The sequence below is a fragment of the Nomascus leucogenys genome, chromosome 9, assembly GCF_006542625.1.
Source record: "Nomascus leucogenys isolate Asia chromosome 9, Asia_NLE_v1, whole genome shotgun sequence".
Taxonomy (NCBI): domain Eukaryota; kingdom Metazoa; phylum Chordata; class Mammalia; order Primates; family Hylobatidae; genus Nomascus; species Nomascus leucogenys.
In genome coordinates, this window is record NC_044389.1 from 1,738,991 (window position 1) to 1,757,085 (window position 18,095).

Sequence of the window (18,095 nt, forward strand, 5' to 3'; positions counted from 1 at the left end):
CTTAGAAGTCATCTAGTCTAAACTTCCAGTTGAAGTTTCATCTCCTTTAACCCATCAGATGAGAACAGAGTCTGCTCAGCTATGAAGGAAGTCGAAATAAAATGTTGACTTGTACTGAGCTAATAACTTCTTCTTTATACCTCCTTCCCAAAGCCTGTCTTCCTCTACATAAATGCCCACAAAATATTTGAATTTAGCTATTTCGATGACTGTTAATAATCACATTTGACTTTCCAGTTTAGTAGAAGCAGGTATAATGATAATGAAGTTTATGTCAGACATAATGAAATATAAATGCTCTGGTTAGCAGGTACTTTAAAATATATTTTATTTCATTATACATACAAATATGAAAGCAACCGAATTACAAATTCATTATGTTGGAATGAACTTTAGAGATTACGTAGATCAGTCTCCACTTACTGCTAGAATTTCTCTGGCTTAAAGACAGCCTCTGGATTGGAATCTCTATGTCACAGGGTAATCCATTCCAGTTTTAGGGCAACTCTAATTGCCAGAATATTCTTCCTTACATTTGGCCAGAAGCCGTCTTTCTATACTTTTCTTATCAAAGATCCAATTTCTGCTTTGTGGGGCAGACCAGAGCAAGTCTGTGCCCTCTTGTACAGGACAGTTTTTCATCTCTCATGGCAGTGATTGTGATGACTGCTTTTAGTAAAATTGTCACAATCCTAATAGGAAGAAGCAATCGTTGACAATTTATGCAGTTAGGATAAAATCATACTTTGTAAAAGCCATGTAATCCAAACCTCTGTTTTTTGAAGTGAACGGAAACCTAGAGAGGCTAAGCTAAGATTCTAAAGCTGATTGCTAGTTGAGTTGAGCCTGGCTGCTTAATCACCTAACGTAGACTAGCTCTTATCACTATGCCTTCTGGTGAAAAATTAACTTGAAATGCATTTGTTAAATCAATTATTGCATGCACATGTCTAATATCTGAGAAATGGCAGTGTCAAGCAAGACAAAACAAATAAGCAACATTGTACTGAGCTCATAACTTCTTCTTTATACCTCCTTCCCGAAGTCCTCATTCTGTCCTCTGAAGCACATAGCCCTGTGCCTTGTAAACTCTCAAGAATAAGAAAATGTTGTCCAAGTGCACTGCGTTTAGGAGATTCTGATCCAGTCGTGGTTTCTTCATTAACTGGTGGCATCACATTATTGTTTACACTGCCTCTTTGGGCCTTAGTTTTCTCATGCAGGCTGTGGTTGTCTATTGAATTCTGAGTCTGTAGCCAGGTTAGTAGGAGAAAGCACCATAGGTGTGGAAAAAAATGTGTGCCAAGCATTTTTTCTCACTGGATATTTTAAATTCTAAGTTTCCCACCAGCTCTAAAATGCAGTGCAGGCATCATATCTTACTCAGTTCTGATATACTCCTTTCTCCAATATGGAGGTAGTAAATATTATCATTTTCCCAATTATGTCCCAATTCTATCTGACCTCTCATGAGAGATTTATTTATGAAAGATGACTAAAAGGGGAAACTAGGATATAAATGCCAAATTTAGAATAAAGCAGTTGTCTACAGCCAACTTTAAAAATACACTATAATAAATTTATCTGAAATCAGCTCTCATATGAGTTATAAATTTGAATATAACAAAATATAAAAACAAAACTTTACTGATAATTTTAAATAGTCATTGCTTATTTTCACTAATTAATGATCGAACATCATGTCTACTATGCTTTTATTTCATTCAACATTTTATTATGAAAAATTTCAAACATACAGAAAATGTAAAAGAAATGTATAGTTACTCATATATTACCTATAGTCAATGTATTACAATAATATTTTTAATTACTTTTTCTATCACTGTATTCATTCCCCAATATCAATTTTGTAATTTTTGCTATATTCAAATTAAGTTATAACACTAACTTTTTGGAGTTGAGCGCAGAGATATAAAATGTTAAACACATACAGTCATGTAATAACCACCGCAGGAGGCAGCAAACTACAGCCCTGATATCAGATTGTTTGCCAGCTTTTTTTAATAGTTTCATTGGAACACATTCATGCCCATTTATTGCAAAGCCTAAATTATTTGTTCTCTGGCCCTTTACAGAAAAGTGGTTATAAATTTTAATAAATGCCCTTTATCAAATTAATAAATTTCCATTTTATTCATACTTTACTGAAAGTTTTTATCATGAATGCATGTTAAATTTTGTCAAATGCTTATACTGCATCTATTGAAATGATCACATTTTTTCAAAAATCTGTTGATGGGATAAATTATGCTGATTGATTTTTAAATATTGAAACAACCTTTCATTACCTGGAAAAACATTACTTGGTCGTGATTTATTATTATTTTTATATATTGCTAACTTTTATTCACTACTATTTATTGAGGATTTTTGTGCATGTTTATAAGGGCTATTGATGTGTAGTTTTAGAGAGTTTTGTCTGATTGTTTATCAGTGTAATACTTGCCTCTTAAATGTTTCTTACTGTTGTATCTTTGTAAGAGTTTGATTAGCACTGGTATTATTTTTTCTTGAAGTGTTTGGCTGAATGCACCATGAAACCAACTGGACCTGAATTTTTTTGTTGTTGGAAGGATATTAACTACAAGTTCATTTCCTTTAATAAGTATAGGACTATTCAGGTTGCTTTATGTCCTCTTGAGTGAGTTTTGAAATTTATGTCTCAGGGAAAAAAGCTCATTTAAGTTGTGAAATGTATTAGCATCCAGTTATTCATTCTAGTTGCTTATTATTCTTATAATATCTATAAGATCTATATTGATGTTCCTTCTTTAATTTCTGATATTGATTATTTATATCATCTTTTTTTGTTAATCATCCTGGCTAGCGTTTTTTCAATTTTATTGACCACTTAAAAAAACTAGATTTTGTTTTCATTGATTTATCTTTCATTTCATGTTTCAGATTTTATTCATTTTTGTCCCTTTGTTATTTTCTTCTTTCTGCTTGTTTTGGTTTAAACTTGCTCTTCTTTTTATAGTGTCTTAATTGAAGGTGAAATCACTGAGTTGAACACCTCATTCTTTTTTAATAAAGCATTCAGAGCTATATATTTCCTCTAAGCACTGCTCTAGATGCCTCACAAAGAGTTTTTGGTTTGATTGATTTTCAATTGCTTGAGCCGAAAGATAATAGAACTGTGTTGTTTAGTTGAAAAATATTTGGGGATTTTCTAGGTACATTTAATTATTGATTGGTTGTTTATTTGTGTTGTAGTCATAGAACTTAGTATGATTTCAACATATACAAATGTGCTGAGGTTTGCTTTATGGTCCACACTATGGTCTATCTTGGTGAATGTTCCATGTGCACAAGAAGGAAATGTGTATTCTGCTGTTCTCACGTTGCTGATAGTGTTGTTCAGGTCTTCTATATCATTACTAAATTTCTGTCTGCTGGTTCTGTTGGTTACAGAGAGAGGAATGCTGAAACCTCCAATTATAATTCTACTTTTCTTTGTTTCTTATTTCAGTTTTAATAGTTACGGCATCTTGGATTATAGGGTTCTTTTGTTAACTGCAAGCACACATAGAATTTTTATAACTTGTCAGCAAATTCGCCTTTTTATCTTTATGTTATATCCCTCTATATACCTAGTAACATTGCTTCTTCTGAAATACATCTACTTTTATATTAATGTAGCCACGGGAGCTTTCTTTTAATTATTGTTTTATGTTATATCTTTATTTTTCCTTTACTTCTATGGATGAATTGCAATAGAGTTGTGCCTGTACTTTTTTCGTAAATGATCATCTCTGTATTTTCATTAGTGTGTTTAGATCATACATTTCATTGAGTATAATTATGATACGGGTAAACTGGAAATCTACCCCCATTGCTATCTGTTCTTCGTTGCCTTTTTCCTTTTATGCCTGTTATTGGATTAAATATTTGTATAACACTAATTATTTACATGTATAGCTCTCTACTCATATATTTTAAAATATTTAAAAGGATGCCATAGTATTTACAATATAAAATATTAATTTATTACATTCTAACTTCAAAAATATTATTCTGCTTTATGTGTAGTATAAGAACCTTATGACGGGAGGCTTGTAATTCCCCTCTCTCGTCTTCTGTGCTAATGTCATTATACCTTTTACTTTTACCTATGTTGACAATTACAATATATTGCTACAGTTTTTACTTAGGCAGTCAATTATATGTTAGAAAACTTTTAAATAAAAATAAATATATATATATTTTATTTTATATGTATAACATATATATATACACACATTTCTGGACATAAATCTTCATTTTTAAAAATAAATCTAAATTTCTGTCCAATATTTTACCTTCTGCCTTAAAAATATCCTTTTAGTATGTCTTTTAGTGTAGGTCTGACAGGAATAAATTGTCTCAGATTTTGATTGTTTAAAGAAAAAGTCTTTAGTAAGTATTTCTTAGAGCTATTTGTGTTGTATATAGAATCCTGGGTTAACTTTTATTCTTTTTCTTTCAGCACTTTAAAGATGTTACTCCAGGCCGGGCGCGGTGGCTCCTGCCTGTAATCCCAGCACTTTGGGAGGCCGAGGCGGGCGGATCACGAGGTCAGGAGATCGAGACCATCCTGGCCAACATGATGACACCCCGTCTCTAATAAAATACAAAAAATTAGCCGGATGGGGTAGTGCGTGCCTGTAGTCTCAGCTACTAGGGAGGCTGAGGCAGGGAAATTGCTTTAACCCAGGAGGCGGAGATTGCAGTGGGCCAAGATCGCGCTACTGCACTCCAGCCTGGCAACAAAGCAAGACTCCATCTAAAAAAAAAAAAAAAAAAAGAGAGATGTTACACCATTGCCTTGTATATGTTTTTTACACCAGAAGTTTGCTGTCCGTCTTACTACTTTTCTTCCTTTGTATGCAAAATGTCTCTCTTTTTTCTTTTTTTTTTTTTCTTGGCTGCTTTCGGTATTTTTTCTTTATCTTTTGTTTTTGACGGTTTGAATATGATGCATCATGGTTTGGTGTCTGTGGGTACGTATGTGTACATGTGTTTTGGAAAGTTACTCATTCCACCTATGCAGAGGACTACCCACAGACATATATACAGCCTTTATGCCTGAAAATGTACATGCCTCTTCTCTTCTATGTTAGCGTAGAGGTTTGAGGCAATTAAGTCAGGAGTTGAGTTGGGTTTGGGTTTTGTTGTTGCTACCGTCAGTTTCAGTGCATCATATGCCACAGCTTAGGGTGGAAAAGAAGATTATTCTCCGTGTTCCTTCTCCACCTACAGCTTTTGACCTTCCCTGTGCATCTATGCCTCAGAGGCCCTTCCTCCAGTGGTTGTCAATTGCTGATTGTTCCCTGGTGTTTGTTGGCCTCGTGATGGAAGGCAGGAAAACTCTCTGATGTCCTCATCCAGGGTCAGACTTAGGCAGGCCTATATCTGAGTGCTAGGGATGGAACTTTCTCCATGATCGATGCCCTCCTTTTCATGGCAAACATGGCAGCTTATGTACAGGAAAGTTTTTCCTGCCCCTGCTCTAATGGTATTGCTGTAAATCTGAGGCCCAGGAGTGCTTTCTGTCTCTTCCACAAGGCTAAAGTGTTTTGCTCCTTAGGACACTGTGCCTCTCCCACAGAAGCAGCCTCTTTTCTCCCCGGGCTTGAACTATAATATTTCTCTTGAGCTGTGGATAGGGTCCATGAAGAAGAGGGTGCAAGACGGTAGAAATTTTCCTTGTGACTGTGGCTTCCAGGGATTCTAGTCTCTCCTGCTACCTCACAGTCAGCCTACTCTCTTGGATGGTGCCAGTGTCTCTTCCTTGCATGCTCTGCCACAGGTGAGCTAAGTCTCACAACATGGTTGCTTTAGAGGAACGTGCTTATATTTTAAAGTTTAGATTCCTTGATTTCTCATCTCTCTGATGCATGCTTGGAAAATTGTGATTTTTATAGTTAATTTCACTTTTTCTTGAGCCAGTGTAGGGATAATACTTTTCCAACTTTCTACATCCTAGGAAGATCTTCAACTCTAAATGTCATGTTTCAGAATATCATCCTAAAGAATTCTCACTGTTTGTTTGTGTTAATGTAGTTATGACATATTTACCCTTTTAATATTTACTGAATCTAGATATTTTGATATCTCTCTTTCTCATCATTAGGCTCTAAATACAGAATTATAAAATTTTAATAAGATAATGGAAATAAATAATAACCTACACTAATATTTTGTAAGTACTTCATAGAACTTGAAAATAAAGCATTTCTTATTAAAAATTAAAAATACATTTTTTCTGGATATAGCTTTAAAGCTATTGCTACATATAAAGTATTTTAATGAATTATCATGAATGCTGTAACCATCATTTCTCAAGATTAAAGTCCGGTCTCTGAAGGTACTAACTGCTTAAAGAAACACAACAAGATACTCCACTAATTGTCTAAAACCAGTTATGATTGCTAGATACACTGATTTTCATGATCGTTGAGTCATTTTGACTTGGGAAAAAAATATACCTCAAGACATTTGCTTTTAAGAAAATGTTACTTTCCAAGGGAAATATATAGTTATAAAGGAGCTACAGTATAATTCAAAAACTGCTTATCCTTATGAATTTAGCAAAGGGATAAAAGAAAGTGAGGCTGTCCTAACAACATCTTCTAGAATTAGCTTAGTATCTGAAAGTCTTAAAATATGGCTGGGACTCAGTATTATATCATACTTATAATGAATCTTTCTATAATTGCAGGCTTCATATGGGGAGAAATTAAACAGATGTGGGATGGCGGACTTCAGGACTACATCCATGATTGGTGGAATCTAATGGACTTTGTAATGAACTCCTTATATTTAGCAACAATCTCCTTGAAAATTGTTGCATTTGTAAAGGTAACTATTATTTATGTTGTTGGTAAAGCATATGTTCTGATTATTAATGATATACTTTCAATTGACATTAATTTTATTAATAAAGATACCTAGAGCTTTTTCCGGATGTCGTATTCATCAGCTCGTGGTTTTATTGATAGATATATGGGGATAAAAATACATAAATAAATGCAAAAGCTTTAATCACAAAACAAGTTTTTATAAGTAGAAGTTATCACCCAATTCCCTTGCATCTACTAAGTAGAATGGTATCTCAAAATTATTCATAGTAACTGCTCTAGTTTCTAATCCTTTCTATTTCTAATGAAATTCTACTTCAAACAGTGTTTAAATTTTGGCAACCCAAATCTATTTTCTTCAGTTATAACTAATAGATAAAATTTCATAGACAGATCAAAATATTACTCTTTCAAAGCATTGAAATTATTATTTCAGTATAAACTAATACAATTTGATATAATTAGAGCAGAATATAATTTCTTTCTCCTCATCCCATTCAACATGACAGTGCCTGAAATCTCACACACTCATTACTCCCCCAGATTTTGTACACCATCAATCTTATCCCAACCTCATAATTTGCATAAAACATTTTTGTTCTGTCATGACAATTGGGATTATTTTGTACTTTGTTGGGTTTCTTTCAACCCAGAGGATTATCTTCTCTCCTTCACTGATTTTCCTTTCCCTCCTTTCCTTTTCTCTTTAAAAAAAAAAAGTTTCAAAATGACTAGTTAATTGGTAAAAAAAATAAAAAATAAAAAATAAAGAATATCTAACTGGGTGTGACATAAATAATGCATCCAATTTAATAATCTGAACTAGAAAATTCTAACATGTAGATAAACTTTCATTCATTTAGCCTAGTTCTTAAAATAATGCCTTCTGCTTCTGTGGGCAACCTTCAGGTATGACAGAATCAAAACTGTCTGAAGTTGGATGCAGCCATAAAAAAGGATGAGTTCATGTCCTTTGTAGGGACATGGATGCAGCTGGAAACCATCATTCTGAGCAAACTATCACAAGGACAGAAAACCAAACACCGCATGTTCTCACTCATAGGTGGGAATTGAACAATGAGAACATGTGGACACAGGGTGGGGAACATCACACCCCGGGGACTGTTGTGGGGTGGGGGGAGGGGGGAGGGATAGCATTAGGAGACATACCTAATGTAAATGACGAGTTAACAGGTGCAGCACACCAACATGGCACATGTATACCTATGTAACAAACCTGCATGTTGTGCACATGTACACTAGAACTTAAAAGTATAATAGTAAAAAAAAATTGTCTGAAGTTGGAAAGGCCGTAGTTTTCCATTAAAATGCTACCAATGTTCACCGAAATACTAGGGGAAAGCAATTTCTATCAATTTTATGGAAAGCAAGTATATTTTAAAATGAAAACATGATTTGGTAATTTTATTAATGCATTGGGGTTAATGACCTTGAAAAGTTTAAGACAGCAGAAGGTACGCTTTTAATCGAAGGAGATTATGCATCTCTGTAAGAGGTAGGCAGTCTGTGATTAAGCGCCTAGCTCTCCAGTCCCCTTCTTCTGTGATGATCCTTAGATGTATGTATAGAATTGTTTAGACCTACTTCTAAAAGTAATATATGTAGTTTTTTTGTGGTTTTGTGCTGTCATGAAATTCTGGGATTATATCACAATAGCAGTTCTTGTCAAATTTCTAGGTGGACAAGAATCATAAGGAGGGCTTGCTAAAACTCAGGTTCATTTTCTCCATCACCACATTTAAGTTAGGTGTACTAAGACAAAGTCCAAATTTGCATTTCTAACAAACTCCCAGTTGATACTGATACAGCTGATCTAAGGAAGACACTGTGAAGAACATTGCATTGTATAGACCTGTTCTACAGCTCAGAGAAGCGTGAGATTGAGTCCAAAAGAAACTGCTGTTATACATTTATTTAGACAATATTTAAACTAAACTATGTCATGTTTGTATTTATTACGTTTGTGTGATTTTTATGTATAGTACATATATTTTTTTATATATAAGAACTCTGGTATGTAGTGAGTATGCTTATATTAATGGATATTTGTGGATGTTTTGCCTCAAGACTTTTAGATGTGGGATTTTAGTTTAGTTAAAAAGTTGTAAATTCTACACTGGCAAAATCTATTTTACCATTGAAATCTAAACATTGTTCTTTATGTTTAGAATTAAGCTCACTCACCCCCAGTGATGAAAACGAGGGGGCAGAGGGAGAAATGGGATGTGGAGCAGTGCACAGTAATTACTGCAGATGAAGACGACCTAAGGAATGTGAAGTCATCAAAAAATACATAGTTTGTTAACATATGGTCATAGGAGTTCAGCTATAATTGGAAATATAAACTACGACATGTCCTTTCTGAAGGATTTGCATTTAGCACAATGCATGTTTTTGAGTTGGGTTCATGTATTCATTGGCATGCACTGTAGAGTCACATTTTTTGTGCTCCTTTCCTCTATCACGTACTAGTTGGGTGACCTTGAGCCTGTTTCTTCACCTCTATTTGTCTCATCCATAAAATAAGAAAAATAATAATTTCTACCTTATGCTGTTGGCATGAGAAGTAAATGAGTTGATGTATTTAAAGTGCCTATTAGTTTTTTTTTTGCCTAAATTAGTTTTTTTCTTTTTTTTTTTTACTTTGTCTTTGCTTTCTTACTCATATACTATGAGTCCACTAGACTTGCCTTTTGTAAGATCTTTAATGTGTCTCCTCATTTGCTTTTAGTTTAAAAAGAGTTTGAGCTCTAGGTCCACACTTGCCTTCACCATGTTCAATCTATATGGTATGGGGCAAGTTATTGAATGTAGGTCCCAATTTTATTACCTGTAAGTTGATGATAATAATCAAAAGAGTACTCACTGTGGGGGCCTGTGATGTCACTCTGACTTTCTGATTTGTCCTTCCTTACCTTACATTTGTTCTATCACTCAATTTTTTTCAGGCTAATTTGTAATAACTTATAAATTATTATTTTAAGAACAGGTAGGTTATTTGCATGAAAAAAATAGAATCTGATGTAGATAAAGCAAACAGCTATTATGTGAATCAAGAAGCTAATTAAATCAATAAGCATTTATTGGAGCACACTAAGAAACGGCTTTTGATCTGGTTGCTGAAAATGCAAATCTGCCCAAGAGGTAGCTCTTGCCTTCAAGTGGGTCACAGTCAGGTAGATGAAAGAGAAATGCATGTAAACAAGGATCTTACAATGTAGTAAAGTCTATAAGAGGGGCTACCGTAGCATGAGAGAAGGAACTGAACTTTTCTGTAATGACATGGAATTATACAGAGGACAGTACAAGTGGATATCTATCATGATCATGAACACGCATGAGCATTCAAGACAGAAAAGGCACAATATGCCAAAGTCAGAGTGTTTAACAAGCAGAGTTCTATATCTATTTTGGATGATCCTAAAAATGTGGGCAGGGAGAAGGTGAGAAGGACTTTCCACATCTTGCTTTCGAGCTTGAATTTTACCCTATAAATTATAAGGATCCATTTAGGACATTTATGCAGGGAATGGTTCAAATGATGATGATTGCCTGAAATAGAGCAGTGACCATAGGAGAAGATGATAGAAGATTGGACTTGAACAAATTTAGGTAGTAAGATCTGGAAGATGTGTGATTTAGTAATTATGAAATATGAGGTAGATTAAATCATGCTAATAATTCTCCTTAGTAAATAATAGATTCACCTCTTTTGCTTCAGGCAGAATTACCAGTGTTATGACTAGGACCTCTGCTGGGATTTTATAGGTTCTACCTCCTATCTGAGGATTCCTGAACAGGAACAAAGTCCATTCATAGGTCCTTTTGGTTAAGTCATGGAACTGGACCAAAAAAAACTGTACCACTTTACAAAAAAAGAAAATCTTGTTATAATTGTTCTTTTCAGAAAGAGAACCTTTTAGAAACATCTGTCATAGGGGCCAGCCTTGTTTAATTTCTCCATTGTATTAGTCTCCTCGGCTTGTCACAATAGAATACCATAGACTGGGTTGCTTAAACAACAGAAATTTATTTCTTGCAGTTACAGAGACTGGAAGCCTGAGATCAAGGTTCCAGCATGGTTGGTTTCTGGTGAGGTCTCTCTCACTGACTTGTAGAAGGTTGGTCACATTCACCTGGTGGGGGTGGGGCGTAAGGGGTTGGGAGAGATTGCAAACTTTGGTGTGTCTCCTTATAAGGACACTAATCTCATCATGAAAGCCCACCCTCGTGGCCTCATCTAAACCTAATTACCTCCCAAAAATACCATCTCCAAATACCATCACACTGGGGGACTCAATCTGGGGAGATGATATTCAGTTCATGACATTCATACTTTTGCAATCCATCTACTTGCAAGAAAGATCTTTCTTTAAAATGCACACAAAACAGCCCTTCTAACCAAGGCCGTGGAATTGCTGTGACTACAACTTATATCACTTCCTACCTATGTGATTTGGAGCAAGTTACTGAATCTGTGCCTCAAATTTCTCTGCTGTAAAACAATAATAACAGTCAAACATAATGGAATGTTTCTGAAGAGTAAATCAATAAACGTTTAATGCCATAGAATAGAACCTAATATAAAAACGCAGTATTTGCTCTCAATTTTTATATACAATGCAACAGTATTATAACGTGCAAAGACAGAGCATAAAAATATGTATGACTTCAATATTATCCATTTTGCATGCAAAGTTTTGTGGTGTTTTCTTGAATATCTTGATTTATTAGCATTTAAAACTCATGGGTTATAAATTTTTAAAAAATTACTCCTAATCCTCTAGAGGAAAGTTTGTTAATCATTTTCTCTTTTCACTGTGTATGAAGTATTACTTAATCTGGAGCTTGTTGATGCCTGGGGACCACAATTATAAACTGTTACTTCAGTTTCATTAGGGCTGGTTTATTTCTAAATATTATCCAGCCCTTTTTCTGTATGTAACACTTCTCATATTTAACTTCAACAGTTTGGCAGAAATGATTAGATTTTAATACCTTTTTCACTGTGTAATTTAAATAATATTTTCAAAAATCAAAATTTTTATTAATAAGAAGATTTGTTTTAACCATCATTGTGGCTTTTCTTTATAGCACCATGTCTCATAGATCCCATCTCTTATTAACTAGAAAAGGGGCAAGTGTTTTTTCTATTTTATAAATGATGTAAATTTAGTCTACTCCCCAAAGTGTGGGATTGTCTAAGATATTCTTTAGTTTTATGGCAGAAAGCTATAAAGATTTGAATCTTAGTTGTTTAATCAGAATTATGTACTTGAAGAGAAAATAATATGCCAGTATAAACACTGGTCTTTTTGGTCTTTCACTACTTAATTATCTGATAAATTTCTAGAAAGGGAAAAGATTTCACCATGTAAAGCACACATTAAAACCAATATATGTTTCACTGACCAATATTTTTATTTCATATTAATTTAATTTTTACTCATTTCTATTTATTACTTGACATTCACAAGCATGCATCAGAGACTATAGAGGATATAAAGATAACCTAACATATTTTCCTACATTCAATAAACTTCTGATCCAATATTATGATTCAGTTCATCTTTCTCTCTTAACACTCCTGCTAAACTCTTCATGACTTGGCTCCAACTCATCTCATCCTCTCATACTCATCTCACTGTTCCCAAATCCTCTGTGTTACATCTGTGTCAAGATACATTTATAAAAATGATCCATATTCTCTAACCACTTTGTTTTTGAATATGTCTATAATTCTTCTCCCCAGAGTGCTTTCTGAGTTCCTATCATATATAAAGCACTCTACTAGATGTCCAGCACCTAAAAATGCCTTAGACAAAGCTCCCTGGATAAGAATCTGACAAGTGCCGGGCGCGGTGGCTCACGCTTGTAATCCCAGCACTTTGGGAGGCCGAGGCGGGCGGATCACGAGGTCAGGAGATCAAGACCACGGTGAAACCCTGTCTCTACTAAAAATACAAAAAAATTAGCCGGGTGTGGTGGCGGGCGCCTGTAGTCCCAGCTACTCGGAGAGGCTGAGGCAGGAGAATGGCGTGAACCCGGGAGGCGGAGCTTGCAGTGAGCCGAGATGCGCCACTGCACTCCAGCCTGGGCGACAGAGCAGACTCCGTCTCAAAAAAAAAAAAAAAAAAAAGAATCTGACAAGTAATACAAAAGTACCTCTCTATTATATAGGTCTGCAAAATAAGCAATTCTCTTTCAAAGGAATCTGAATAGAAATAAAGGCTTGGGGCAAAACCGAACTGGGGTACATACAGACTGAAAACAAATAATTGAGAGAAGGAGGAGTACAATAATTAATGATCCTAGAAAACCTATGTGTGTTTAAAGTAGTTCTTGATTTCTTTCTAAAGGATTCCTTTACAACACGGAGCTGTCAGCTCTGATCAGCAGGATCCTAGTGTCCATGCATCTGCAGTCAGAGTAAAGGATTAGCATGGCTTGATTAATGTATGACTTCACCATGTTGTAAACCCGTATGGCATCTTCCTTGATCACTACCATGAACCCCGAAGATAGTGCCAGACACAGAGCAGGCACACTCATGTATACTTGATGAATGAATAACAAAATAATTGGAATTTAAATTCATTCTAGAAAAATGGTACAATGTTCATGGAAAAGCATTTTGGTAAGAATGTGTGACTAATTTGAGGAATTACCAGTAGTGAAAGTTTGAGCCAAAACATTAGGTGTCTAATTAGGGCCAAATGGCAGTTAAATCTTTAAAAGAAGTCAGAACACAGAGGCTTTATGTAGCATGTTGAAAAATCAGAAGGTCATCTCAAGGACAATGTTGTGATTGAAGAACATTAAATAATATGTGACATGGGCTGGTTGGGTTCTTTAAAAGATTCTGGAGGAGGGCTGGGTGCCGTGGCTAATGCCTGTAATCCCAGCACTTTGTGAGGCCCAGGCGGGTAGATCACCTGCGGTCAGGAGTTCAAGACCAGCCTGGCCAATTGTGGTGAAACCCCATCTCTACTAAAAATGTAAAAATTAGCTGGGCATGGTGGTAGGCGCCTGTAATCCCAGCTACTCAGGAGGCTGAGGTAGGAGAAGTGCTTGAACCCAAGAGATGGAGGTTGCAGTGAGCCGAGATCGTGGCACTGCACTCCAGCCTGGGCGACAGAGCGAGACTACGTCCAGAAAAAACAAGATTCTTGAGGAGATACATAGATGATGGAGGACATAAGACTTAAGGCAGGGAGAGCAGTGAGGAAGGTGCTGCAGTTATATCTGAGAAATAAGAGGTTCTATTTTAAAACAGTGACGGTACTGATGAAGAGAAGGAAGCAACCTACATAAGATTCAGGTTTAGATGCTGGGATTTTAGATGAAAAGATTCTAGGAGGAACCTCAAATTCTGACTTGGTGACCTGTTGCCATTCATAAGATCAGAAGGGGTAAATGGAGAAAGAGTTTGAGGATGCAAAGGTGGTGAGTTACACTTTCTATCTGGGAGTTTGAGATGCCTGTGAGATATCCAAGTGGAAAAGTCAACCAGACAGTACAATGCAGAATAGGGCTGTTAGGTGAGAAGTCTCAGCTGGAGATGTGTAGTTGAGAATAATCACTGAGAGTTGAAATCCAGGAAAACACCCAGGGAGAATGAGTAGAATGAGAAGAGAGGTGGCTTGAAAAGTGAATTCAACTTTTAAGGGGCAGGTGAGATTGAGGAACTTCCCAAGGAGACTGAGAAGAGGCCACTCAAAGACAAACATGCAAAGATGAAAAGTAAAGGTAGGTTTTGTAAATTGCTCTTAAATAGCAGAGCCAAAGAAATTTTTTAAAATTCAAATTAATATTTTAATTCCTAAGAATAGGTGTGGAAAATTCATTGACTGATTGAAGAATTACAATTATTCGCTACAAATTCAAAGAATATTACAATTTGTAATTATAAAAATCACTTTGTTAAATGATGACTATAGTTAAAAACTTAAGAAAATGTCTATGTGAAGGACGGGATAAAAATTTCAAAAAGCGAAACTTAAAAAGAATAAAATCGTAATTACTTCATATTTATATCTCTTAATCCGTGACAGGAAATGAGGTTTTTTGGATCAGAGAACAGATAAGTTATTTACTTACGTAGCAAACTTAGCACTGGTTCCCCATGCCCCAGTCCCCAGTGGGGGACCTAATAGCCAGACGTACCCTGTGTATACAGGGGTTTGCACCACAGGAGAGGAGCTTGGAAAATATGTGTCTCAGAACTCATACCGTGCAGCTGAGCCAGCTGCCTGTCTTTCCCCTGGAGAAGAAAAGAGAAAGACTTCAACTTTCTAAAGTAAATAAATTGTCTCTGGGGAGGCAAAGGTCCCTAGGTTTATTATTCTGAGAGTGTAAGCACATAGCTTCTGGGAAGATGATCCTAAGTTTCTCAGGAGGTCTCCATCTTTAACTTCCAATGGTTGTTTCCCATTCAAACATCCTCTAACCCAGATGCCAGCAATGTTTTTCCTAAAGCCTTGACCTTGCATAAAGTGAATATATTCATGCAGCATTTTTTCCTGGCCATGACTAGAAGTGCTAGACTCTGAAATCAACTTAAATAATCACACTGGGGCAGAATCTGTAAAAATGGAAAACCTTCCTCTTATGATTTTTTTTTTTTTTGTCTCAGCTGAGATAATTTACCAAGAAGGGCTCTTTTCACAGTAGGTCCGTAATAGAGCTTGACCCCATCATAATGTGATGATGGATCCACATCCAGCTGACCTGGATGTGAAACCTAAAGCAATGCATAGCATCTTTCCTAGATTTGAAGGACTTTTAAAGCTTTGACAACCCATCATCTCTATCCATTCCTAGCCTCAGAAGCCCCAGACAGAATTAATCACTTCCTCTTCCCTATTCCCACCGCACTTTGTGTTAATCTCTTAGAACATTTTTATTATAATTAGTTGTGCCTCTCTGCCTCACTGGACTATGAATACTTGACAGGAGAAAATATTTCTTGAGCACCCACGATATTCAGGGCATTGTGTTAAATGTTGTAAGAAGTTCAAGAAAATGATTGCATTATTAAGAATATTTCTTGTTTAATTTTTTATATATTTTGAAATATAGTCCTGAGCTATATTAGGTTAAATAAAGAGAAATTGAATTAGCTATCAACATAGGGGGATATTTCTCAACTATAAATATTTATGAACTAACTGTATAGTTGATAGAATTAGCTATCACTTATAGGGGGACAGCTATCAATATTTACAGACTTGAATATGTGTGTCTTTTAAGAGAGAAGTGAGGAAAGGAAGGACAATGTGATCTTGGTCTTTGAAGGAAAAGGTGGCGTCATACACAGCGAGACTAAGAGCAGAGAATTAGGTAATATTTAGTATCCAAGTTTCACTCTGACACTCGTCATAATGAAAGAGAAAAACATCTTAACTTTTTTTTTACATCTTCAGTAATTAGCTATTTTATGCGGAAACTATGTGTGGGAATGTTCAAGAACATTTATCAAGATTTAAAAATAGAAAATAATTTTCTTCTAGTTCAAACTTGATTGTTTTACACTGCCAGTCAAGCAAGAGTCTGAGTGTTGAATAAGATCAGGAGCCTATAATACATTTTCTCCTCAGAGAGATTAAAAAATACTATCTATTAGTTTCAAGGAGAATTAATTGATTCACATTTGTAAAGGTCTTTGATGTAAAATGTGCTATGAAAAGAATAAAAACATTCTATGGGACTCAGACAGAGTAGCACTAACTTTCACTGGAAAAAAATCTTGGTTGTCTAGATATATTTTTCAGTGATGTGTATGAAGCAAATAATTCAATTTGTTGTTCAGTTCTAATACAGATTTAATTACAGATTTTCATACTGCAATATTTCAAAGAGCATATTTGACCTTTTTTTTTTTTTTTTTTGAGACGGAATTTCACTCTTATTACCCAGGATGGAGTGCAATGGCGTGATCTCAGCTCACCACAACCTCAGTCTCTGGAGTTCAAGCCATTCTCCTGCCTCAGCCTCCCTAATAGCTGGGATTACAGGAGCCCGCCACCACACCTGGCTATTTTTTGTATTTTTAGTAGAGACAGGGTTTCTCCATGTTGGTCAGGCTGGTCGCGAACTCCCAACCTCAGGTAATTCGCCCGCTTCGGCCTCCGAAAGTGCTGGGATTACAGGCATGAGCCACCGCACCAGGCCTTGTCCCTTTTTTAAAAGGGTTACAAATTTACCTCGATAGTACACAGTTAAATTTTATTTTGCTTTTTATATGTTTCAATAGCAGGATAATTCAAATCTGACATTTTAATTAACCTGCTTACTTTTTAAATAATTGCTGGTCAAAGTTTACAGTAGCAATTTTTTTTCTCAAATCATATATTTTACCTACTTAAGTAACATTCAGATAAATGTTGTATTTCCTACATATTAAATGTAAAAAATTAGCAATTCAGCGACTGCCAGGATGATTCGTAAGTTAGGTTGTATTTACATTTAGGACATAGCAGAGAGGAAGCACTGATGGTTTTTGCCCATATTGGTCATTTGTTTCCATAGCAACAGACGACTATTTCTACTCATTTATATGTAATTTGTATCCTACATGTGTTCCTCTAAAATTGACAAGTGTGTTCAAAAATCAAAAACAAAGTCATCAATTATTTTGTTCAAAATTTAATAGTTTTCCTTCTGGGTCTGACCTTGATCTATTTATATGGGTGTGTTTGTATTACTTTCCCTCTGTTTCTCTGTTTTCTCCAGTACAGTGCCCTTAATCCACGAGAATCATGGGACATGTGGCATCCCACTCTGGTGGCAGAGGCTTTATTTGCTATTGCAAACATCTTCAGTTCTCTGCGTCTGATCTCACTGTTTACTGCAAATTCTCACCTGGGACCGCTGCAAATATCTCTGGGAAGAATGCTCCTGGACATTTTGAAGTTTCTATTCATATACTGCCTTGTCTTGCTAGCATTTGCAAATGGCCTAAATCAATTGTACTTCTATTATGAAGAAACGAAAGGGTTAACCTGCAAAGGCATAAGATGTGAAAAGCAGAATAATGCATTTTCAACGTAAGTCTAATAGACATTTCTACTGGTAATGTTGTACAGCATTTAGAGTGCCCCACACCACAAACTTGAAAAACCTATGACAAATGGTTGTAAAGAAAATGGGGAATTAAAATTATGCTTAATGCGGAAAACAGAATTAACATGGCTTTGAATAGAAATGAAA

At 35.5% G+C, this 18,095-nt stretch overlaps 1 protein-coding gene across 10 annotated transcripts in view; it reads left to right on the forward strand.

The window, feature by feature from the left end:
• Positions 1-18,095, forward strand: part of TRPC4 (transient receptor potential cation channel subfamily C member 4) — a 238,833-nt gene that overhangs the window by 189,706 nt on the left and 31,032 nt on the right. For all 10 annotated transcript variants that reach the window (XM_003270295.2, XM_012501951.2, XM_003270296.3 and 7 more), the window contains 2 exons: positions 6,725-6,864; positions 17,619-17,932. In XM_003270295.2, the coding sequence (XP_003270343.1) occupies positions 6,725-6,864; positions 17,619-17,932 (454 nt within the window). The remainder of the gene's footprint in view (positions 1-6,724; positions 6,865-17,618; positions 17,933-18,095) is intronic.